General features: G+C 43.0%; 2 protein-coding genes across 8 annotated transcripts in view; both read right to left on the reverse strand.

The window, feature by feature from the left end:
• Tmem38b (transmembrane protein 38B) overlaps positions 1 to 4,668 on the reverse strand; it is a 30,377-nt gene extending 25,709 nt beyond the window's left edge. Inside the window, exon 1 of the mRNA XM_057790588.1 lies at positions 4,443 to 4,668. Coding sequence (XP_057646571.1) covers positions 4,443 to 4,554 — 112 coding nt within the window. The 5' untranslated portion in view covers positions 4,555 to 4,668. The remainder of the gene's footprint in view (positions 1 to 4,442) is intronic.
• Positions 4,669 to 21,314: 16,646 nt separating this feature from the next.
• Positions 21,315 to 25,977, reverse strand: part of Fktn (fukutin) — a 59,764-nt gene continuing 55,101 nt past the window's right edge. For all 7 annotated transcript variants that reach the window (XM_057790553.1, XM_057790552.1, XM_057790555.1 and 4 more), the window contains one exon: positions 21,315 to 23,146. In XM_057790553.1, coding sequence (XP_057646536.1) covers positions 22,810 to 23,146 — 337 coding nt within the window. In that variant the 3' untranslated portion in view covers positions 21,315 to 22,809. The remainder of the gene's footprint in view (positions 23,147 to 25,977) is intronic.

A 25,977-nucleotide genomic window follows, 5' to 3' on the forward strand; every position in this document is an offset into this window, starting at 1 on the left:
TGGGCAATTCTGCAAACAGCTGACCAGTTGTTATTAAAATGACTTTCCTTAGAACACCAGCCTAAACTCTTTCCCCTTTAGCATCCCCCTTACTAACTGCTGACATGGGGAACACGAAACCTTCTTTGCTTCTCTCCTCCAAGTCTTTCCTTAGCTCTCTTGAACCTCTCAGTTCACAAACACAGCTAATGGCTACCCCTGAGCCATCTCTGGGTAGGCTGGAGGTCTGCCTGCGGTGTGGGCTGCACACAGCTGTCGCCCTGAGTGTAAAGTAGAACCTAACACCTGCCAGATACACACCAACAGGAGCCTGTCACATCTTCCTCTGGCAGGAGATGGTCAAGCTAGAAAGAACAGTGGTAACAGAATTAAAACCACCCACGCTCCCTGCCTCGTGAAGTCACACATTTTGGCAGCACATTCTTAAGGTTGACGTGTGTGTGTGTGTGTGTGTGTGTGGGTGTGTGTGTGTGTGTGTGCTTTGACAGCACATTGTTAAGGTGGACTGTGTGTCTGTGCTCTGCTGACTATATTCTAACGATGGTAAGTGTAATTTTAAAAAGTGCCTGAATTATTTGAATGGCTGGGGAGAAATTAGACAGGCAACAGCTACCCAATAATCCTGTAATGTCACAGAGGAGCTAGTTTCAGAGTTTGCTGGGGCCGGGGTGTTGAGACAGGACCTCTTGTTGCCCAGGCTGGCTTTGAACTCACTGTATAGAGTGAGAGGGCCAGAGCGAGATCAGAGTCAGGACAGGTTTCTAATAGCCCCTGACACGGACCAGGTCTTAGTTCATTTTACTGGAACCAGCTAGAGTGAGCAAGCAGTCCTTGGGAAAGCCGCAGCCCAGAGGCTACCAATCAGATGGTGCCCCACAACCTTGTGCAAACTTAAAAGAACTAGAGACAGCTTCTCCGGCCCTGCAGCCGAAGAGCCCTAATCACTGACCCACCAACCAATCCCACAGCAACCCGGAAACTGTTGGTTTAACCCCACCAATCAGTCCCCAGACTAGCATCCCTTCCCTGGAATGCCCTCAGTTTTGCTTAAAAGGAACCTTCAGGCCTCTCTGACTGGAATTTTAATAAAACACTCTTGCTTACTGCATATGAGGCCGGTGGTCTTTAATGGGACTTCTTGCGGACACTGACATATAGTTCCGGCTAGCCTTAAATTCTTAGGGCCCTGTTGTGGGTGGGGAAGGTCTCTGCTATCTGCACACACATGGACTGTAGGCCTTACTGTACTATGGGTTCTAGAGCTCTGGAGAACTGGTCATTGGAAGCGTGAAAGTGTTACAGAGTTCGAGACCACCCAGAAAAGACCACCAGATTCAAGTCAGATTGTAATTAGCCAAATTTGTTGAAACTGCTGGCAGGGCTGCAGAGGGTAGCAGTGCCGCCCGTGAAGGAAGAGCTTTGAAAGGTGACACCGACAAGCACTTCATTTCTGGGGAATTTACAGCTCCGTGAGGAACTGCCTTAGTCCCCTTGCACACAGTAATAAATAATCATACAGAAGCCAGAGCAAGAAGCTAGTCATTTGATAACAGTTTCACAATTCTGGGGAGGAGGCAAAGAGGCAGAGTTGCTGGGGACTCATCTCTCAGGAATTCAGGTCAGAGAGGAATGGCTACTACCATGGGTGCCTAGCCCAAAATGGAGTTTCCCTCAACCATGGAAACAGCACTGTCAACCCGTAAAGCGTGGATCTACTGTCATGATCAAGGTGAGCTTCGGCACACACACCAGGGCCTCCGAAAAGCCTAAGGAAAGCATCCCATTTCATTGACCATTAGAAACATCCTCACTAAAATCAGGAGAGGTGGACCTGCTCTCAGCATCACTGTCTGTCACTCTGGACCAGAACTGATGCTTCTCATAAGAAATGCAAGGCTGAAGAAAGCAAGTAAATACGAGGCACCTGCAAAGGGGCACGCAGAAGAATGGTCTCTGGAACAGGGCAAGCCCATTCGGTTAGCCATTCTGCCGAGATCACAGAGTTCCAAGTGCCCCTGACAATGGCTCATCACTGAGATTCAGAGACTTACTATATATATAAAGATCTGTCTATAAAAACAGGTCTGGGAGCCAGTCGGTGGTGGCGCACGCCTTTAATCCCAGCACTCGGGAGGCAGAGGCAGGCAGATCTCTGGGAGTTCGAGGCCAGTCTGGTCTACAAGAGCTAGTTCCGGGACAGGCACCAAAAGCTACAGAGAAACCCTGTCTCGAAAAAACAAAAAAATAAATTAATTAATTAATAAAAAAAGGTCTGGGGCTGGAGAGAGAGCTCAGAGGTTAAGAGCACTGACTGCTCTTCCAGAGGTCCTGAGTTCAATTCCCAGCAACCACATGGTGGCTCACAGCCATCTGTAATGAGATCTGGTGCCCTCTTCTGGCCAGCAAGCAGACAGACAGAACACTGTATATATAATAAATAAATAAATCTTAAAAAAAAAAAACAGGTCTGTCTAGAAAAAAGTAAGTAGATTTAACCATGAAACTTTTAAAACTTCTGCACTAAAAGCTAAAATTTAATGAGAGAGAAAAAAAATAAAAAGCTTCGGCACTTACAACAGAATATCCATGATGCATGAAGAGAACCCATAAAGTAAAACAATCTACATCCCAGTAGAACAGGCAAAAGATCCTAGGCTCCTACGGGAATTTAACACCAATGACTAACAAACCAAGGAAGCACACACATTAATAACCATGGAAAATGCAAATGAAAGCTGTTTTCTGACTATGAAAATAACAAGATGGTGGGGGCCGAAAAGAATCACTACGGTTAAAGCTAACAGGCATGCTAGCGCACTCCCCACTTACGGGCCGGCCGTTCTCCTGCAAATGCTACCACTTACTAGTACTGGGAGAAGAGCATGTTTCCCTCCATGTTCGTTAGCATTTAATTAGCCAAATGATTCTCAAATTTTGGAGTCTCAAATTTCAGACCTCTATAGACCCCGAAATGTAAAGAGGGCATGTAAGGCTTGTCAGGGTTTAGAGAAAGAGACTACAAAGGGGTAAAGGGGATTTGGAGTAGAGAGAAACATACATTAAATTTTAATCATGACCATGGTTCCATGGCTTTTTATCCAAAAATCATGTAACTTTGTGACAAAAAAAAATAGTGAATATACTTATGAAATAATACCCTTTAAAAAATTACTTTAAAAATTGCTCAGCCGGGGGCTATCTCAGTGGGAGAACATTTCTCTAGAATCATCTCTAGCAACAACAAAAGGCCTAGAGCTTTTGTTTACAGTTAGCATTTAGAAATGTCAACAGTTTTTCAAGTTATTACATACCCATCTTAAAATAAGGCATTAAATGTTAATGTGTTCTTTACTAAAAATAACTGTACTTTCCAAAGTAAAAACTATTCGTGATTAAAGAAGGCACACTGCTAGGTATCTGAGCAATTTCCATAATGTCTACCTTCAGACACAAACATCTGGCTGAACTCACCAGAGAGTGTCTCAATCTCTTACAGCATCGTAAGTCAGGTAGCCGCTGGAAAAGTTACATTCATAAACTGTACACTCGTAAAGGCAATGAACAAGAATAACCGCTGAATATCATTATGAAAATAATGAATTTTTACATCTGTGACAGGGAAGAGAAGAAAAAGGAACCATACTTTGAGACTATCTGATTTAATCAATACAATATAATACCAGATCTCGGATATGCGGCAGTCACTAAAACGTTGTTTCTTTTTAATCAGAGAAACAGTATCCCATGCAGATGCTCTGTCCTTCAAACAAGAGTTGGACTTTGAAACTCTCAAAATCGGAGGAGAGTCAAGGACTTAGAAAATCAGTAGCGTGTAAGAAGTAAGACAATCTCCAGGACAGGCTCCAAAACCACAGAGAAACCCTGTCTCGAAAAACCAAAAAAAAAAAAAAAAAAAAGAAGTAAGACAATCATCCTTAAGCCTTCACACTTCACCTGCGGGACAAGGAAAGGCAGCAGAGAACAGGAAGGCGGTTAAATGCTTGACCTCAACAACAGACTCAGAAAACGATGGAAAAGTGGGGTGACTTTAAAAAAAAAAAAAAAAAGGAAAGGCAGTGAAAGACAGGAAATCAAACATTGCTCTTTGGTCACATGGTTCATGAAACTCAAGGTTGTGAAAAGCACATCACGTCCCCATACGGTTCACAGACGCTAAACTATGGCAAGTGACTGTTACCTGTACCTCGTCTCTAGTGACAGAAAACGCAAAGCCACTCACTCGTATAGTTTAACACGCGAGGAAGGTGCTAGGTCCCACCTGAGACGGTCTGTTCAGGGGTCTGTATCATTTCCCTAAGCCGAGGTCAGCGTCGGGTGGTCTGGGCCAAGAGGTGGGCCGCCCGGGATTCGGGCGTCCCTGTCCTCGGCCATCCCAGCAGGGACTCCGCGGAACCCGGAGCACGTCGGGCCCCTTCACTCACCTGGCTGCTGCTTCAGCGCCATCACCGACACCAGGTAGTGGGCGATGTCAAAAAAGGGGAACATGGACGTGCGGGAGAAGGACAGGGTCAGATCATCCCACGGGTAATCCATGACGACTACCGACCCCGGAGACCCGAGCAGCCGCGGCTGCCGGTTCCCCTCCCGCGGCGGGGTTGGGGGAGGGGGACGGCCAAGCCGCCTCCAGTCCTGCGCGTGCGCTCTGGAGCCCAGGGGGCGGCCGAGAGGCGGGGTCCTGATGGGGGCGCGGCCGTAGCTGGGACGAGAGGCGGGGCCATCGGATCACCGGCCTTGGGTAGGGCTTGGCTCTAGTTCTCCTGTTAAAGATGTGGCATCTTCTCCGTGGAGGTTGGTGCCAGCTGATCCAAGGGGTGACTCTCAGAGTCAAATTCCTTTATGTAAGCAAATGCCGTTCGCCTTTTATTAAACAACCACGATGTAACTCACTTTTTTACCTACTGAAAATGTGAAAAATAAAGCAGTAATGTTTTATCCATAGCCTCATGAAATTTGAGTTTTCCCAGGAAGAACTTTTTCTAAAAGACACACAGAATTTCACAAAGCATAAAATGTATGGATGCTATGTCAAGGCAGTTCGTTAAGGAAGTCCATTGCAGGGAAATGCATGAAGTATTATTAAGAGCTGGTCTGCAAATGCTAAAAGATATTTTGCCTAGACTGTAGACTGAAAATGAAGTTAGAAAAGAAGTTTTTAAAAAATGGAAGTAAGAGTGAAGTGTTTCACAATAAAACCAAGGTGGTTTAAGCTCTTGATCAATCGACCAATCGCTACATCGTACTCAACCTTGTTTACCAAAAGCCACACGATTGTGCTAAATGGAGTTCGTCATTCTGGTGAAGAAGATGGGCAGGGCGCTGAAATTGCAACCCAACACCAAAGGTTTATGGGAACAGGCAAGGGAAATTCCTGGTCCAAAACAAAAAAGTAGTCAATGTGGGTCTTAAGGGCAGAGATGAATGCAAACTCCACATGTAAAGCAGCAAAAAGAGCCTTGTTTGCAAAAACAAGTAAAGGAGCAATCTGGGAAGAAAATTGGTTGCAAAAAGAACTAGGAATAAAGGAAAAGAACTAAGTCTGGGTAAGGAAAAAAAAGTGAGTTCGGCACCTTTTTCTTTGACACGCCAACAGATTGAGTGTTACCTGTAAACTTGCAAACTCAGGAGCTATTGAAGGAAAAGGCAAATGACTGCTCTAAGTATTGCTGCAAAGGGCAATTCACCTTGTTTCCCTGAATTTAACTTTTGATATTGACTCTACACAAATGTTATCTACACACATGCTTTGTACCAAGCACTGGACGCCAGAGGCGCTGTCCTACACTAGGTGCTTAAAACGTAAGAAAATGGTAATAACCTTCACATTTCATAACCTATCAAGAAGCAGCAGCCTTGTTAAAATACTTTTCTATTTGCTTTTCTAAGCAAACACCTTCTATACGGAAATTTTTTTTTTAACCTCTGGCACGCTTTGTTATAACAACATAAGAAATACTCAAGATTTTAATAGTTCATATGTTTTAGAGGTTGCCCAGCATTTGTTTCGCCATACACGTGTAAAAGTAAGCTTGGCCACATCTCCCTAGTACCTAAAGACAGTGCTTTTAAGATCTAAAGGAAATGAATTCATAATATCACACACACAGACAGACAGCGGTCTATCCAGATTTTTTATGTGCCTGTTGTATTTGCTTCTGGTCGCTCCATAGATTAGGTAGACTAATGAAATGCTGTATAGTTGAGGAAAACAGAATGGAAGGAGGGAAGACAAAGAATAGAACAGAAGAAAGGCAAGGTTTGGAAAAGTTTGCCTGAGAGCACCCAGATCTTTCCTGACATTTAAAAGTGATTCACAAAAGTTTCTAATAAAATAAATCCAAACAAAGTATAGACCATAGAAAATGAAGGTGCTCTAATCACACTATCATCTAAGGGATTTTGATTCAAGCTCTTCAACGCATTTTTCAGCTCAGAAACATGTGAAACTAGTATTTTCTAAAGCAGGTTTCTCAACAATAGCATCATTGGCATTTGAACTACATGATTCTTTCTTATTTGAGACTGCTCAAGGCACTATAGGATATTTATTAGTATCCCTGGTGTGCACGCGCACACACACACACACACACACACCTGTTATGATGATCAAAAATATCTCTAGACATTTCAAAATGTTCCCAGGGCAGGGAGGATTATAAAATCATGCACAGTCCTGAACTACAGTGGTAAATGAATAGAGATCCATTGGCAGAATGTGCTTCTATTAATACCAACATTGTGGTCATGCCATAAAATTAACCGGTAGGTTAATTCTGGAACTACTGTCATAACCCATTTCAGTCTCAGCTTGCTCTTGTTTCTTCCTGGTTCAATGTCTCCACACTCAGCATCACAAACAGCATTTCCTTTCTCTCCTGCAATACTGCTTCCTAGCCACTGAGTGGCATGCCTTTCACTTTGAGGAATCCATACACACATACACACACACACACACACACACACACATCAGGATTGGTAGCAGATGCCTTTACTCATTTAAGCCATCTCACTACCTCACCTGAAGTTATTTTAACAGCCACTTAATAACTGCTCTGTATCAATTATAATAAGATATGATATGACAAATACTTTGAATTTAACCTTATTAACGTTCAGAATTATAAAGGAGAATTAATTAGAGAATGTTGGTCACACTCAAAATGCCTACCACTCTCAGTCAGCACAATGAGGTTTCAGTGATTAAGTTGATCTGAGAATCCACTTAACTCTCCTCAGTATGTATTAGGTAATACCTGTGGCATTATATATGGGAAAATATATTCTTACACTTGAAATGAAAGTCTGTTTCTCTAAGTATCAGTATCATTTATGCTTCCAGAAAATCTAAACTATTGGACTAAAAATATTCTCCAAGTGCAAACTTACCTGATGTTAAGTAAAAACCTGATGTCACCAAAAAAAAAGCATATAATTTTCATCAAAGCTAAACTGCCAGTTAGTCACCAGTACAGTAACTGCCAGTTTGTGGTTCACAACAATTGTAGCCATCTATCTCTGGTCAAGAGTAATAGGAACCATTAAGTTCATAGATTGTTAAAATTAGGACATGGACTAGACTCTTGAAAAAAATAGAAGTATTTTGGGGCTCGAATGATGGATCAGTGGGTAAAAGGCCGTGATGCACAAACCCGATGACCTGAGTTCAGTCCCCAGAACCCACAGTGATAAAAAAGAATCAATTCCCACATGAAGTTTCCTCTAACCTCCACATGGCTGCCTTAGCAGGCATGTGCCTGTGTGCATGGCCCCCATAAATATAATAATAATAATAATAATAATAATAATAATAATAATAAGGGGTTGGAGAGATGGCTCAGTGGTTAAGAGCATTGCCTGCTCTTCCAAAGGTCCTGAGTTCAATTCCCGGCAACCACATGGTGGCTCACAACCATCTGTAATGGGGTCTGGTGCCCTCTTCTGGCCTTCAGGCATACACGCAGAAAGAATATTGTACACATAATAAATAAATAAATATTAAAATAATAATAATAATAATAATTTGGTAGTTTGAATGAAAAGGGTCCCTTATAAACCCATAGAGAGTGGCATTTAGGAGGTATGGCCTTGTTGGAGTCGAAATGGCCTTTTTGGAGGAAGTATGTCACTGGGGGTGGGCTTTGAGGTTTTAGATGCTCAAGCCAGGCCCAGTGTCACTCTCTCTTCCTGCTGCGTGCTGATGCAGATATAGAACCTCAGCTACCTCTCCAGCATCATGTCTGACTGTGTGCCACCATGCATGGTGATATGACAATAATGGACTAAACCCCTGAACTGTGAGCCAGCCCCAATTAAATGTTTTCCTTTAGAAGAGTTGCCATAGCCATGGTGTCTCTTCACAGCAACAAAGCTTTGTCTAAGACAACTAATGGTGAGGATGATACATAAAATAAAATTTCTAAGGAATTTCCAGCACAGATAATTAGTCATTCTGGGAAGGTTAAACAAAGGGAGGAAGTTACTGAACCCCATGAAAGTGAGGACAAGTTGAACATCAGATCCAAGAAGAAGAAGAAAAGCAGGCCATTTCTTGGCCCCACAATAACAGAGGGTGGAGGGCCTTCCCTCAGCTGCTGACCATACTCAGGGCCAACATGCTTCGGCCTGTGCTCCTCCTCACAGTCAACATTGCCAAGCAAGGTAGCCTGCCTGGCATGGGAAAGAAAGATGTCCTCCCCTGGTTAATACGCTCTGCGGTGGAGGAGAGGGTAGATCACATGGTTCAGGTGCCTGACACAGCTATATACCGAAGGAGATCTCTTGGAGGGAGACACAGAGAGAGGGAGAGAACGAGGGAGGGAAGGAGGGAGAGAGGGAGAGAAAGAGGGAGAGAGGGAGGAAAGGAGAGCCAGCCAGCCCAATATGCATGGCCTAGTCTCTTTCTTTTTCCTTCCCTCTCTGTCTCTCTTCTTTCTTTCTTTTTTTTTTTTTGTACTATAGCATTTTACATAACAGAAATTGGACTTGAAAACTCACTATGTAGCTGAGGATAGCCTTGAACTTCTAAGCTATTATATTATTATTAATTATTATTATTATTAAGCTTCTAGTATTGATGTCTGTTTTTCTGTGATGTTGGGAATCAAGCCCAGGGCATCACTGCATGTTAGCAAGTCCTCCACTAATTATCCTACAACCCTAGCCTACATTATCATTTTCTTTAACCCATTTATTTTAAGCGAGTGCTAGAGAGAGGCTACAAAGGTGGTTTTTATTCTCTTACCACCAGTCTCTCTTAAGGGCACTGTAAGCACTATTTTTTTCTCCTGTTGGACAAAGCCTTGAACACTACTAAGGTTCTCTTTTCCTGATTGATGTTATAGCAGTGGAAAGGCCAGATGCAAGCCAAGAAGACCTTTGAAGAAGCATTAGTAACTCATCCTGTCCTTTAACATTATCCAGCAGGTCCCATCACTTCCTCTCATTTAAGATGCTAAAGAAAAAATCCATTATAGGTAAAAGTATCAATGCTCCCCTCCCAACAGCTCAGAGGTACCTGTCCAAGACAATCAATGAAGGAAGGAAGTTTGGATGACTCCATTGTCTCCCAGCTTCTCTTCTGCCCTCCCATCTCCTGTTCCTCTGTGGTCTGGACACTCATTGGGTAGATGGAGGGCACAGTTAGGGAGAAGGAATAATAAGATAATAAGATTTCTGTGTTAGTATGGATGTAATTGGTCTTCATAATATCATGGGAAGTGGCACTATTAGGTGTGGCTTTGCTGGAGTGGGTATGGCCTTGTTAGAGGAAGCATGTCACTGTGTAGGCAGACTTTGAGGGTTCATATACTCAGGATACTGCCCAGTGTCTCGGTTGTTTTCTGATGCCAGCTCTGACATCACATCTGCCTGTATACCACCATGCTCCCTGCTCTGGTGATAATTGACTGCACCTCTGAAATTGTAAGCGAGTCACCCCAATTAAATGTTTTCCTTTATAAGAGTTGCCCTGGTCATGTTGTCTTTTCACAGAAATAAGAAACCCTAACTAAGACAACTTCCCAGCTGATAAATGTTGTTATGGGTTTGGTTTGGGTTTTCAGTTGTTGAGATTTTTCTTAGGTTGGCCCCAATGCTATAACTCAGTCACAGGGTCTATTTGTGTGTTTGCTGTTGATGTCATAGACCTCCATGTACCAAGGTTTCTTCCTGTCCACAGTTAGAACAGACACCACACCTGATGAATCCAACATGTGTATCCTTTGCGTATTTGATTAGAAACAAAACGTGGCTTGCCCAGCTTCTCAGTAAGGGGTATATTTATTAAAATATTGGCAAATTAAAGAAAAGGTGAATTCTGTTATTACCTTCTGAAACAAAAAGAAGAAGAACAAGAGGAAAGACTGATACTGTCCACTCTCAAGATCTGCTCTAAAGCTACAGGAATCGAAACAAATAATAATAATGAAAGAATAGAAAAGTAGACCAATGAAGAGGAGAAATACAGTCACCCTGATAAGAAAGACCTACGCCCTTGTCTTGGACTGTCTTCAGCCTTGAGTATGACCATGAGGGAAAAAAAGCAGGCAATTATATATGTCAGTTATGCCCCTGTGACCTTTTGTTGTGAGAGACAAAATAATCCTTTATCTGTTTACAGAGAGTCTGGATGGGGGAAGGGACATGCATCTTTCTTCATAGAGAAACTCTCTGAATTCCCTTCCACAAATTTCCCTTTAGCTCCCCTGCTGCTTAGACTGTTGGTCGTGAAGATCCCAGGACCAGTTGTTGGCTTTTACTCATCCTACACAGACAAGCTAGCTTCTCATTTTAGAATGCAGAAGCAGCAACTTTTGTCTTAGGCCCCCCAGGAGAATGCTGAGGAAATGAGTCCCAGTGAATAGCTTCTGCTCCAGAAAACGGGAAAAGGATGGAGATGACAGAAGAGGTTGGGAAGAAAATCCATACACAAACAACTGAGTACCCCCGAGTGCCTATGATTTGTGTAGGTGGCTTTATTTGCTCAGCACATCAGCAACCTGAACAAAACGAATACTTACTGCTTGGACAAATAAACAGAATCCTACATAGGAATTCATCAAGGTGTCTGAATACAGGTAATTCCTCCAGGCAACGGAGAAGTCAGGACGTCTGGCTGCAGTACCTGCTTCCTGTTTTGTTTTGTCTTAGAGACAGGGTAGCACCATGTAGATCAGGCTAGCCTGGAATTCACTGATATGCACCTGCCTCTTCCTTTTGAGTGCTGCGATTTGAGGCATGCACCTTCAAGCCCAGCCCTTCAACACCTGCTTCTTAACAACTGTGCTCAAAACAGAAGAAAACAATCCCCCTTACATAGCAGTAGTATGAAAGCAGACAGAGACAGACCTCTTATGTTCCCCCTAGGAGAAGAGGGTATCAGAGTCAATGGGGTCCAGAAATAGATCCTGGGAAATTGCAAGGGGGTTCTGACCCCTACTAGTTACAGAAGAAAATCATTCCATTGTAAACTGACCATGTGATGAGTGTCCACAAATACATACCCCATTGCTTGAGACCAAAGCAGCGTAGCTTTCTTATAGAATACATATGTATACATCACACATTTCCTAAGTCTACGTTCAACTCTGTGTTCAGTTAGCATAATCGTAACGTATAGATGGGTGGAATATATATTCCAAGGACCACTTCAATCACTACATGCTCTTTAAGTCTCTGTAAGTCTTGTGAAACATAAAATCTGAAAAATGTGAGAGTCTATTAGTAGTAAATTGTTCACAAAGCTGGATCCGTCTCAAGGTCTTGTTTTAAAAGCTGGTAGTAAGTTGCCTTAGCTTAAAGATATAGCTAAGAAGCTTACTGTGATGGCAGCTCGGGAGGCTGGTGGGCTCTGGGACTTGTCTAAATCTAAATAAATGAATAAACACGTAAGTAAATAAATAAAAACTAGGGAGACTATTTTAATAGCAAAGTTTCTTACAGAAAGGGACAATTCCCAAACTTATTTAAACTTGGAAAATCCATGCCCGCCCACCCACCCCCTAAGCAATTTATTAAACTGGAATATAGCTTTCAAAATACTACTTAAGTTTTTCTGATTTCCATTATTTCAGGTGAAAATCAGGTTAGTTATAGTGTTCACTCACCTAATAAATATGTATCTCATTTTTCAGAAGATGGGGCCCAGCAGATCATAACAGGGAAGCCACCCTCTACTCTTTGGCTCCCTGTTGGCACTACCCTGCAATTAGCAGGGTATCAATTTCATCCTTGACTACCAAAGGACGTGGACAAAATGTCTCATCTCTTGTAGCCTGGTAATAGCACAGAACACAGGGCTCTGTCGCAGGCAGACCAGCCACTCCCTGTGTTCTATTACAGAAGGCTGTTGGTCAATCTCTAGAAGCCTGTCTTGGCCCTTAACATAGAAATCACAGCATTGATTTCTGTTTCAGCGTGGATAACGCACTTCTTGGCACAGTATCGGCCGTAGAGGGAATTTAGAAGTTCCTCTCCTCCTTTCATACCACTAATGCTACATAACAGAAATTTTCTTGAGATACAGAGATTAGGAAGTAAGTGCTGAAGCCAGATGTTTGAGTCCTCTACTTGCTATCAAAATTACCATGGGAGAGTGCCTCTCTGCTTGTTTCTCTCTCCTAAAATAGTTTAAGGATTATCCCGTGGAGGTGTTTGCCAGTTTCTGTCCCTAAAATACCTTTTCCAACCAGAGCTGGAATCCTTAAGTGCACCAAGTCTCAAACAACTTTGCACATCCCAGAGCATCCATCACAGGTAGAGTGTGGGATTACGTCATAGCTTCAGCTATCAGTTAGGTATTGATTAACCGAGTGAGGAATTGTGACCAAATGGAAAGAGGAGGCTTCCTGTCCACCAGAGAAACACCTTCAGTCTGGTCCTGTTCGTACCTGCTGTGTGCCGCGCTCCGACCCTAGCGCTGGGGCCCCTGGACACTCTAAATTGTCGAGAGCACTGTGGGCTCTCCCAGAGGAGCGGCTTTGTGAGGTTGAACACAGACTCTGCATTCTCCCTGCACTCTAAGGGGGTAGCTTTACTGCCGAAGTCATTGTCCCTCTCTCTTCTTAGCCTTAACCCTCTGCAGAGTCCCGTTATGCTGTTTAGGTTCGTGAAGTACAAATTAGCATAATCCGATTAGATTAGCCAGCGAAGGGGGCCTTTGGTCTGAAAAGCCAGAAAGAAGAAAAATGTTTAACAAAGAGGGGGAGCCTGGAGGATAGGAAGGGAGAGGAGGCCACTGCCCTCTGTGCTGCAGGCGGCCTGAATGCTTGCACCTGCACAAACCCTCTCGTAAATAAGGACTCTCAGATGGTATTAGACAGGGGACGGAGGGGTCTGGGGAGCCCGGGGGAGCTAGGCGTGGGGTAGAGAAAGGCAAGACGGCAGTTCTGCATCCTATTAATTGATTTATCTGGATTGCTGGAGCAAGGGCTGCTGACAGAGGAGAATGCCTGGCTCACTCCTACTCGGCGCAGAGCATGTGAGCCTCCTAATCTGGCCTATGGAGATAACATCTGAGAATCTCTACCAGAGACTGATAAGGGGTTGACTCTATTCCAGAAGGGAATAAGGTTCAGTGAGGGGGCGGGGGTTAGTCGGTTCTGAATTTGGACGTCTGCATCCTCCCTCTGCTTAAGGATAAGACAAAAACAGAAAAAGAAAGAATAAAAAGCTATGCAGTGGTACAGATGGTGGGAGTCATCTTCGGCTGTTGGGTAACTTGTGTTTAAAACCACAGTAGACATACTGAACTATCCAATGCTTTTAACAGACAAAGTCAGGGAAATTGATACTATTTTTCTCTACAATTAGGGGCTATGATCAGGTTTTTCTTTTTCTTTTCCTGGAACTAGGTCTTGTAGACCAGGCTGGCCTCAAACTCACAAAGATTCACCTGCCTCTGCCTTCCGAGTGCTGGGATTAAAGGTGTGTGCCACCACTGCCCAGCTTTCTTTTTCTTTTCTTTTTCTTCTTTTTGAAACATAAAAAGGATCCCATGTTCATGTGAATATACCTTGAGTCTCAATCAAGTGATCTCTGTGTGTGTATGTTTGTGCTTGTGTGTGTGGAGGGGGGAGGTGCCTGTACCCATGCCTGCCTGTTGAGACCAGAGCTCAATGTTAAGTGTCTTCAGCTAGCACCCACCTTTTTTATTGGTTTATTCAGTATTTAGAAATGGGCTCTTACTGACGTCAGAGCTACTGATTGGCTAGTCTAGAACCATCAGCCTGTAAGCTCCAGGGATCTGTCTCTGCCCTCCTCTACTGGAGTTACAGATGCATGCTGCCCTGTCCCCTGCCTTCAACGTGGGTGCTGGGGATCCGAACTCGGGTCCTCATGCTTATGTATCAGGCATTTCACCCACTAAACTTGTCTCACTGGCTCCAGCATCCACAGGAAAAGGAGATGTGGCGGCTAACATCTGTAGTCTTAGTGCTGACAGAGACAGGGGATCCCTGTAGTCCACTGGCCAGCCTAGCTAGGGTTTCTATTATTTCCTTATTTTATGTGTGCATGGCTTCATCGGTGGCGGGTTGTGGGGGAGGTAGGAGGAGGTGGGTAGGCACTCATGCTGGGAATGAACGTGGAATTGGAAAACAACTTTGTAGAGTCTGTGTGTTCTGAGAATTGAACTCAGGTGCCCAGGCTTACTTGGCAAGCACCTTAAACTGCTGAACCAACTCATTGTGCCAATTTCTATTCTAAAAGGCAGAAGAAAAAGTAAAAGAAATTTGACCTTTGCCGAAAATCTGACCTGGTTCAGAGCCTTGACTTCCTGTTCACTACCAGCCTGATCTCATGTTCGCCCCCTAGACTCTCCTAAGTCAAAGTTTCCTGCAACTGTAGCTGGAGAAATAGCCTTTAAATAGTGGTTAGAAGGATTCAAAACAACATTTATAATAGCCTTGGCCTTGGCTACATGCAATGAGAGTGGCTAACATTTAGAGCAAGCAGGTGTTTCTACTTTGACTCCTTCTCAAGCCAAACCTGAGTGTTTAGATACATTTGTATCATGTGTCCACGAGGTGTATATGATGCCCATGAGCAGAGTGCCTAGTAGTGCAGTCCCAGCTGTTACCCCTCCTGCATTTTGCCTTCTCTGTCATTTTTCCAGTCCATGTGTCCGGCTCAGTTTCCCTGCTCAAGTGTCTCTCCTCTTGAAATCAGAGCCTACATCCTCTCAGGGAGAAACAAAGAATATGTTGAGAGTTGCTTTCAAAATCTCTAGTGTGGGAAGGCAGGGAACGAAACCTGCCTCTGCCTCTGCCTCTTCCTCTCAAATGCTGGGATTTAAGGTATGTGCCACCACTGCTTGGCTATAATCAAATTCTTAGACAAACAAACGCTATAAACCAAGCTGTAACATAAACGAACTATTGGGGAAAATATTTATCACTCACACCATAGAAAAAGGGTTAACCTCTTTCATATATAAATATCTTTCAAAAATTGGGAAGAAAAAGATGAACAAATCAATAGAAAAGAAGGCAGTGACCACTAAAACATTCTGCAGAAACAGAAAAAGAAATGACCCAAGTGACCCATAGACATATAACGTCACCTTACTCATGATGAAAATTGCAAATGAAACCACATTGAGAAAATATTTTTCTGACAGGTTGGCAAGTATGTCAGCAGCTGTCAACATGGTCTGCAGGTGACACACGTGAAATAAAAACACTGGTGTCTCTGCTAAAACTTCATTGTCCTGCAGATGCGACGGATCTGCAAGCTCGGAAATAGACATGTGTCGATGGTGTTCGTTGCACAATTGTTCGTAGCAGCAAAACTGGAGACACCCCAGTATCCCTCACTGGAGGACTGGATAACTGGAATATTTGTACAATGTTATATATGCAGATGTTAAAAAGAACATTAAAAAGATGCTTTATGACTTGCATGACTGTGGGATAAGAGATTAAGAATGAGGGAGAAAAAAAGAGCACACAGCTTTATTTGTACATGCCCACTGATGTAATTGGGTAGAAGAAGTAGGATGGATGGATACGGTAAGTGAATGGCTGTTCCACAATCAACAGAATGGGGATTTTTGTTTGTTTATTTTAGGACCTGGGAATTGAACTTAGGACTTAGAGTAGGGACCATGTGCTCCTTCATTGAGCTATCTCCCAGCCTCAGCACAATTTTGTACGAGTGAATTAGATCCTCAGAAATATTTTCAAAGCCTTGCATGATCACCACAGTTTTAGCTGAAATGTAACTTAGGGAAGCAAAGCTACCTGATCCTCTAACCTTGTTACTCGTTGGTGCCAATGGAAGGATAGATTGCTTCCAGCTTTCACTGATATGACACCCGCACGCCCACCTCAGCACCACCTAGACACTACACAGCTCAGGTCACAGATATCTCATCATTCCAGGGGTTTCCCCAGAACCTTGTCTCATTGCAGACAACACTTTCAAAATCCGCTCTCTGTGCTGTCCCAAGACGGGATTCGAGGGGGTCCAAATATTCCAGTTTCTGGTGTAATTGAACCCTTGCAGATACACTGTGTGCAGGGAGAAAACAGCACAAGGCCACATAGACAACATATATTCACATACATGTACATGCATAAGGTAGAATTAAATCTTGACTTATTTAGTGAAATATTAAAATATATCTATACTGAAGTTATTATTTGACTTCTGGAGTAGATGCAAGTTATTTCAACACAGCACTCTGTTTACCTCAAAATAGAATCTGGTCACAGTGGTCATGTGATTATATACAAGAAAGTTTTGCTGAACCCAAGAAGTCTAATTCTATGATCATTCTTAGACATTTTTTTGAAGAAAGAAAATATTTATTTACTTTTGTTTTGCGTGTTTGCCCTCATATATATATATATATATATATATATATATATATATATATATATGCACTACATGAAAACCTAGTGCCAACAGAGATCACTAGAGTTATAGATGGCTGTGAGCTGTCATGTGGGTGCTGGGAACTAAACCTGAGTCCTCTGTAAGACCCAGCAAGTGCTCTTAACCACTGGGTCATCTCTCCCACCATGGCTAGAGTCCCTTCAGATCTAACACATGTACATGGTTAGCTAACAAAAATCGATACAAAGATTTACAGAGAGCAAGAATGTAGCTTACGTGTGCAGTGAAGAAAAGCGTTTTTGTGCAGGACCGGAAGTCCTCCCTTCTCTCCAACTCTGGAGAGTTGAGACCAGGAGAGCGGGAGAGGTGGAGGGGCCAGCATGGGGAAGGGGATACAGCCAGTGTTTGAAGTGGGCTGAGCTGGCCTGCTTGCCATTATGGAGCAGGAAGGCAAGAAGAGGCAGAACAGATCTATTGGCAGGGACTGGACAAAAAAACCAGCAAACCGTCTCCTGCTGGAGCCCAACAGTTGCACACTGTGAGCCACCTGTGGTACCAAAGGCATGGCGTTTGGTACAGCTGTCTGATTTCAGAGGTTTATTGGTGTTCACCCTGGTCTGGTGCTTCTGGGACAGAAGCTTCCTCTTCCAAGGGACTTCGGTGCTTATTTATCTAACAGTGTGTCTGGCCCGAATGTAAATAAAACAGTGTGACAAGTCACCCTGGTTTTATGTGATGCAGTTCTTCCTTGTAGAAACAGCTCTGAGTAGCATTCTGATTCAGCAGTGTGACCCCACAATTATATTTTCTTAGATATCTTGTGAAATGGCAACAATAATATTGATATAATATGTGCATGTAATTAGGACTGGGGATATGGCTCAGTAGTGGAGTGCTTGACAGACATGTCCAAGCACCCAGGTTCACTCCCAGGACCACAAAAAGACTACAATTAATGCTGTATTAGAAAATATAATATTATTATGAAAATTAGGTAAGTCGGTATACTAGAAGTTCTTGGGCTCAGTGTTTGGCAGAGAGTGAAAACTTTGTCAGCCTTATTCTTAATATTATACTCACATACTCCTTACATATAATGCTAAAATATTCATCTCTATAAGTCTTTGAAAAAGACTTTGTATTCCAGAGACAAGGTCTCATTATGCTTCACAGGTTGTGAATTCTGGAATTGAAGAAATCTTTTGTCTTACCTGTGGTCTAGCTAGCTCTACTGGAGTGTCATTACACCAAGTTCGTGGACATACTTCTTTGACCAGAATTCTGATTATGTCTTTCCATAGTTCTTTTTTATGATTACTTAGAACAAAGAATGGGATTGCAGTTACTCTAGTCCACATTTGCAAAACTTCTCTGATGATGACCGTTAGCAGTGGCCTTCATTAGTTTACCAAGGAAATTTCTCGAGTGGAAAGTTTTAAACTCTTATAATAAATGTTACTTGGTAAATTATGACCCTAACTGAAGGTCGTGCATAAATCTGGTGTCTTTAAAACTTCTTGGTGATAATCTATTAGAGAAGAAGAGAAAAGAAAATGAAGCCATGCACGTCTGTCTGTTTCCAGTCAGCTGCAAGTAGGGCACAAGAAGACACTGGGCTGGAGAGACCTTGCCACCCCTGGCCTCCTGCAACCCTAGAGGACCTTCTAGCCTTCCCGCTCCTTTCTGAACACCTGCTGCAAATCCCTCACTTTGCATTGCTATTGGACTTTCAGATCCCTCCAGATCATCAGCCTTTCTAGCCGAGGATGTGACTTTTGACTAACCTTTGGCCTAGGTCATCAGTTAAGCTGACCATTATCCCCAGCCCCTTTCATCTTTTGCCTTTTTAAGGACAATGCCAGACATGCATAACTTAATACTTACTTTGGCCATCACAAGCCATTCTTAGGTGATGAAAGTCACAAGGCAGGTGCCGTAAGGGGTATTTACTTGGATGGTAATTATGGAGAACTTTAAAGAAAGGTCTTAGACTGAGGGCCTCAGAGAGAAAAGAAAAAAGAAAAACCAGCCCATGTGGCTTTATTTTAATGTCTTCTCTCCCCCAACACCCGCAGGGGAAGTCAACTGTAATTCTTGGCATGGATAGTCTTAGGATTATTTTTTTTTTTTTTTTTTTTTTTTTTTTTTTTGGTTTTTCGAGACAGGGTTTCTCTGTGGCTTTGGAGCCTGTCCTGGAACTAGCTCTGTAGACCAGGCTGGTCTCGAACTCACAGAGATCCGCCTGCCTCTGCCTCCCGAGTGCTGGGATTAAAGGCATGCGCCATCACCGCCCGGCTCTTAGGATCTTTTTGACATTTTAGAAGTAGGGGCCAGTTGTAGGACTATGGTGAAGATTAAACATCAGAGTCTATCCCTGTACTCAAGTGGATTTTTGTTTTTCAGAAAGAACAGGATATATACAGGTGTCTATAATACACAGCAAAGGAAAAGAGGTTGTAAGTCAGGTAAGGGAGATGAGGAAACAGTGAGCAGATTGAGAAGAACTTTAGGACTCTATGTAAGCAGAGGTAGCCAGGCTGCAACCCCAGCCCTGGAGAGACTGAGGAAAGGGGTATGGCCAGGAGGTTGAGGAGACGCCGTCCCTAAAGGGGGAGAAGGTAAGTAAGGGAAGGTAGAAGGGGGCTACATATTAAGATCAATCATGAAAGATTTAGTGTCTGAGATCTGATACAGAGGCAAGTAGAAGGAAAGAGAATGGGGCAAACATTTGAAATCACAAGGCCACAGGAAGAAGTAAGAAAAGTTGGTGCAACACATGCAGGGTCTGTGGAAAGGGGATAGATAGGAAGGGATGATGGGCCAGGTTTGCAGGTGGTCTTGCTCTGGCAGTGTCTGTCTGTATGGTAGGTGACACCCTGAGGGGTTGGCAGCAGGGAAGTGATGTGACCACAGCTGTGACCTGAGGAGAATTAGGAAGCCGCATGAGTCAGATGTAGTGGCACCTGCCTGTAATTCCACCCTAAGAGAGGCTGACACAGAGGGATCATAAGTTCAAGACCACCAGGGTCTTATGTGGTAAAACTGTCTAAAAGGGGAAAAAAGAAAAGAAAAGAAAGGGGAAATAAGACAACACGCTGCTGTGAGGACATGGGGAGAGGGGAGAGATGTCAGCTGGTGATAATTTCTTTTCTAGACTAAGGACAAAGAGTGTGGAAAGGGTTTTGTTCCACATCGGGACAGTGACCTTGAAAGGGGAAGATGGGGTGGATATTCTTTGTAAGTTTATAAAATTGTTCCTAAAAATAAAAAGACAATTATTTTTTAAATAATTTATTTGTAATAAGTTAACAGTTAAATAGCAAATCAGGATCAATGGTTAAGAAATGACACAACACATCAACAGATAAAATCTTTGGTTGACACAGCTACTCACACTCTATAGCAAGTGGTAATGTCATATCACAGAAAAAAAAAAGCATATGAAGATGACTAAATACTTTTGGGAAAGGTTAACATACCGATAAGGTGCTTGCTCATTTTCAGTTCCAAGTACATGGTGACTGACCAGCGCCGTGGATGGGCTAGAGAGAGGGTCAGGAGACAGGCGTCTTGTGTCCTGTGCTGACAGACCTTGAGACAAACCTGTTTTCTTTGTCTATATAAAACAAAGTCCTGCTTAAATGTGGTTTCTAAACATTTCCACTACTGTCCAAAGCAGACCAAATACTCACTCTAGTTCAAAGAACAGAGAAGTGTAGTTCTGTCCAAATGGCCCATAAACAGATGTAGCATCTAGCAGATGATAATGTGTTTGAACTATGAAGTCTTATTACTAGATCCATAAAAGAAAACCATAGAGGGAGTTTTGAATTAGCTTCCGGTCTCACACATATCATGACTAGGTTTGGGACCACATGTGATTAGAGTTGGCTTTTTGTTTCTTTGTTGTTTGTTTTGGTTTTATTTATTAATAGTTGTGTTAATTTAATTCAAGTTGATACAGAAAATTAAAGCTGAATAAATGCATCCCATATAATAACATTGTAAAGGTTTATTCGCCTACAAATGGATTTCCTCTAGGATTTCTTTAAATAAGTGTCCCCCTCGTTTACTGTACTGATGATGCAACCTCCTCACATCTTTTGGGGGTCCTTGCAGCATTTCAGTGGGAGGCCGCCTCTGAGCACAGACAAAAGCTCCAGCAATCAGGAAACTGACTGTGGTCTGTGTAGAGGGACCGAGGGCCCCCATGCTTTCTTCATGTTCAAAGAATCTAAATAAAAGCAAAGTCCCTGGGGCTGGAGAGGTGGCTCAGAGATTAAAAGCACTGGTTTCTCTTCCAGAGGTCCTGTGTTCAAGTCCCAGCAACCACACAGTGGCTCACAATTATCTGTAATGAGATCTGGTGCCCTCTTCTGGCATGCAGGTAGAGCACTGATATGTAATAAATTAAAAAAAAAAAAAAAAAAGTCCTTAAAAACAAAGTCACTGTCAAATGTACTTTATTTAATGCCAGATGAGAGGGCAGTGGGACTTAACTGACAACTACCATTAAAACTTAGAAATCGGGGACAAGCTTGAACCTCCTGCAGCTGGTGCGAATGATATACACTCTAGGGCGGAAGGAAGGACTCCAGCAGCCTCTGTGGTTCCCTGTCTCTAACTGTTTCTGTGGGGAAATGAACCAAGTGAGGTTAAACAAAGGACTTAGAGGGAAACCCATTGTGTTACAAGTGTATTGGCTAAATTGACCTTAATGACGTGGTTTCCAGAGGGACATTTAAATTCTATATTGTGTAGACACTGTAAATTCTTAACCACAATCCATAGCTGTCCCACCTATGATTGGACGATCACAAAGCCAAAAGAACTCTGGGGAAATAAAATGTCCCAGATACAGACATCTGCATTTGACGGCTCAATTGCTGGATTCGTCATTGAATCCAAGTTCCATGAGGATCAGAATGGTGTGGAGTGAGGACTGGCGCATCCACACTGTCCCACTGGTTTGTAGGGTGCTACCCCGCCCCAGCTTAAGACCCAGCCAGTGCTCCCTGGCCTTCAATGTACTGGTTCATTAGCAAGTTCATTAGCATCTGGTCCTTTATTTCTATTGTCTGCTCGCAGCAAAATGTGAAATGCCAACATTTGGGTTTTTCATAATTATTGACTTGTGCAGGACTTAAGTCAGCAGGAATTTAGGCTGCATTAAAAGTTTTAGTACCCAATGTATCAAACTTAGGGGTTTGCTCCATCATTCCAGCTAAATTTTAATAAGAAAACTATGAAGTCTAGGTCCTAAATTACCAGGGTTTTTCTTCAAATGAATGAAATCCACTATTTGGTTTCAGAGGCTCAACTTCGAAGTCAACATTACAAATCTGTGTTTTGTCCCTCCCCTGACCTCCTCCTCTTTTGAGCCTGGATCTCATGTATTCCAGGTTGACCTCAAACTTACTATGTAGCCCATGACTCTATAGAGGTCGAAGGACATGGAGCCTCTCCACCCACAGAATCCTCACTGCTTTGCCCAAAGGGACATCCCTCCAGAGATGACCCATGCCTCTCTGGAGTTGGTTCTCCACAGTGGCTACCTTTTCATTCATCAGTCTTAAGACTTCTTGTATCTACCCTCAATCAGACACATCTCCTTTTTCAAAGCAAACTTTTAAATATATTCAGAGGGCAACAAGCATCATTCATTCCTCTGAGATCCAGTGTAAGGAAATCCTCATTACTGAAGCCATGAGCGAGGCGGCAGTTTTAAACTTAATGGCTGTTTTGCTGTTTTGCAATTGTCTCATGCAGACTCACGGAGCAAGTCCTTCTGCCTGAAGTCCTGGGGTAATGAGGCTAGAGCAACATTCCTCAAGTCCCCTTGCGGCTCTCGGCTTCTGTCCCCATCACTTCCTGCATCACACCTCTCCATAGCACACACACAACCACAGAACTCTTCAACTAGGTACTGCCCAGGGGCTGACAGCCACAGCCACCCTAGGGAGCCTCACGGCTGGGGCCAGGGGAAGCAACTCCATAGTCTTTGAGTAGAAGTCTTTCATCCACGTCTGGCAGGTGGGGCTCTTGGGGAAAGAGCCCCAGAATGTTTCCCTGAGCAGCTACTCCTGCTTGCTGTAGGCTTTGCTCTCCCAGGACCTTGACCAAGAAGTTGATATACCTCATTGCCAAGCGAAGCGTTTCATTTTTGCTCAGCTTCTTGTCTGGAGGGTGAGTGGGGATGAGTTTCCTCAGCCTGGCGAAGGCGCTGTTGACACTCTGCTGCCTCCACCGCTCCCTCGTGTTTGTGAAGATCTTTCTGGTCATGTCCAGGTTCCTGAGATGGGAGAAAAAAAGGGACTTTGGTGGTCAAGACCTACAATCACATATTCTGCCAAGAGCCTGCAATGCTCGATCTTCTTAAGTCAGGCTTTAAGAAATCCATTTTGAGTGTTTTAGAAATATCTTGTTTAAGAAGAAAAAGGATGGCAGAAGAAAGGGCAAAAGAAAAAACCCTGTAATCTTTTCCTCCTGACTGTTTCGAAGTCACCATTGCAAAATTGTGTTTAGTCTCGTCCCTGCCCCCCTCTTGTGAGGTCGGATCTCACATATTCCAGGTTAGCCGATGACAACCTTGAACTTCCACTCCTCTTACTTTCACCTCCTGAATGCTAGGGTGACAGTTATATGTCACCATTTTTTGGTTTCTGCATGCTAGGGATTGAACCCAGGGCCTCATGCTGGCCATGTAGCACTGACTGACTAAGCTGCATCTCCAACCCCACTACTTCCTTTATAACCTATCCCTCCCAGCTGATCAAAATCACCAACAGTATGGAATTGAGCACACACATGAATAAAGTATATATTTAGCCCAGGAAGTGTTGGGTGTGAATGTGCTGTGTGTCAAGAGCTTTTCAGAATAGAGGAAAGGTGCCGAGCCATAGTGGCACATGCCTTTAATCCCAGCACTTGGGAGGCAGAGGCAGGCAGATCTCTGTGAGCTCAAGGCCAACCTGGTCTACAGAGTGAGTTCTAGGACAGTCAAGACTACACAGAGAAACCCTGTCTCAAAAAAGCCAAAACGAGAGAGACAGAGAGACAGAGAGAGACAGAGACAGAGAGAGACAGAGAGAGAGAGCGAGCCCAGCCTCTTCCTAAACCTGTCTATATGAGTCTTCACAGCATAGGGAAGTGGAGTGAGCCATAGTGTGCAGTGCTGTGCTGCTAGTGTTTCATGGACCGAGGTGTTCAATAAATTATATGTGGCGTGTCCTACTTTCTTATAAAATTGACTTTGCTTTGGTGATTTTGCCCACTGTAGGCTAAGGTGAGTGTTTTGAGCACTTTTAAGGGATGCTGGTCTAAGTGATCTTCTATAGGTTAGGTGTGTCAAATACATTGTCAATGTGTATTCTCAACCTATGGCAGATGCTTGAGGAGGGCTCAGAACTGCGTCACGAGTCAAGGCATGGCTTTATTGTACAGCTGGACCCTCCGGAGCAAGCTGCTTTTGTTTACCTGAGGGAAGAAAATAGATTCTGTAGAAGCAGAGAAACAGCACACTTACATGCTAGAGCAGGCTTCCAAGGAGACCACACCTCCCTGTAAATCAGGCATGTGGACTAGGTCTCTTCCTGTTTAGAAATGTGCACTGCCCCATTACCCTGTATCTAGCCTGAGTTATTTCTGAATATTTTGGCCTTTGGTTCTACATTAGAAGCATGTTGCCAGAACGTTACCCCAACTATACCTGAAACAGAAACCCAGATCAAGGGGACTTGACGACAGAAAGGAAACCCTTAGGGTTGTTCACACTGGAACTGGCCAGAACTGAGGGACAAAGTTGTCTTATCAAAAGAGGATTTAGCTCACTGCCAATTCAACTCTAGTCCCATGGGGAGTAGGGGTCCCTTTCAAGCTGGGAGCAAAGAAGATTAGGCAGGGTTAACTGGTTGTGGTGTTTTTCTAAGACGGCTGGAGTCTATTGTACTAGACAGACAGAAGGATCAGTTAAAAAAGAAAGGAAGGAAGGAAGGAAGGAAGGAAGGAAGGAAGGAAGGAAGGAAGGAAGGAAGGAAGGGAAAGAAAAAAGAAAAAGACTGTTCTAAAATGCAGGCTGCCATCAGGGGGATGCTTGGTAATTCCTTGTTGATTTAGCCTTGAGTGTTTGACTCTCCTTCTCCATGGGGGAAATAGAAATCAGTAACTTAACAAGCTGGAAAAGCTCAAAATAGAGGCCACTGGAAAATTGCTGCACTATACTTCTTAAATCAAAGGAAAATTGCATTTAGTGTTTTTCCCAGTTGCAAGGACTGATTGCCGCTAATTTTGATTTCAGAGCAAACTAAGAGAGGGGAAATTTCACACCAGATGCCATGGGTAGATGGTGAAATAAGGGCAAACATCAGTGTCACAACTGAGGCTTCCCGCTAGGCTGGGGTTCATTAACTTTTCTTTTTTTTCATTTTTGCACCACGAATCTTTTTGGTGGTCCAGGGAAGCCTAGGTTTGCAGTCCTCTCAGAACAGTGGCTTTAAATAGATATTGGTTCCTCTGTCAAAATTTTACATGTGTAAATTAAAATACAGAAAATAATGAGTCCTACTTAGTAGTTATTAAAATACTGAAATTAAAAATGCAGTGTGGTAATAATTCGCTTAATTTTTAACACATTAAAAACTACACATACTACCATAATTTCTAAGAAATGACATTTGATTTTTTTTTTTAAAGATCCACAGCATTTGAGATGTGAGATGCAAGTATCTGGGACTTACACTAGTGACAAGCGTACCCCTACTGTCTTGTCTTAGAATAAATCTTTGCTACTATATTATTATATTTTAAGTCATAGTATCTGAGCAGCTACTAGAAATGATTTTAAATGCATTAAATACATAGACACAGGGAATGGAATGGTCTGTGTCTATGTATTTAATGCATTTAAAATCATTATTCTGAGATAGGAATAAAAAAATTTTTTTTTATTTAGAACCATGTGAATATTAATGTACTTTATCAGCTATATTTGTAAATAGATGAAATACTACATTTAGAATAAATGTTAATCGAAAATAAAGATATAATATCTCCCTATTCAAGTTCATAGAACTTTCGAATTCTAGCCACATATCCCTGGGTAGGAGGGTTATAGACTCAAGTCAA

The sequence above is a fragment of the Chionomys nivalis genome, chromosome 16 (genome assembly GCF_950005125.1).
Source record: "Chionomys nivalis chromosome 16, mChiNiv1.1, whole genome shotgun sequence".
NCBI classification, from domain to species: domain Eukaryota; kingdom Metazoa; phylum Chordata; class Mammalia; order Rodentia; family Cricetidae; genus Chionomys; species Chionomys nivalis.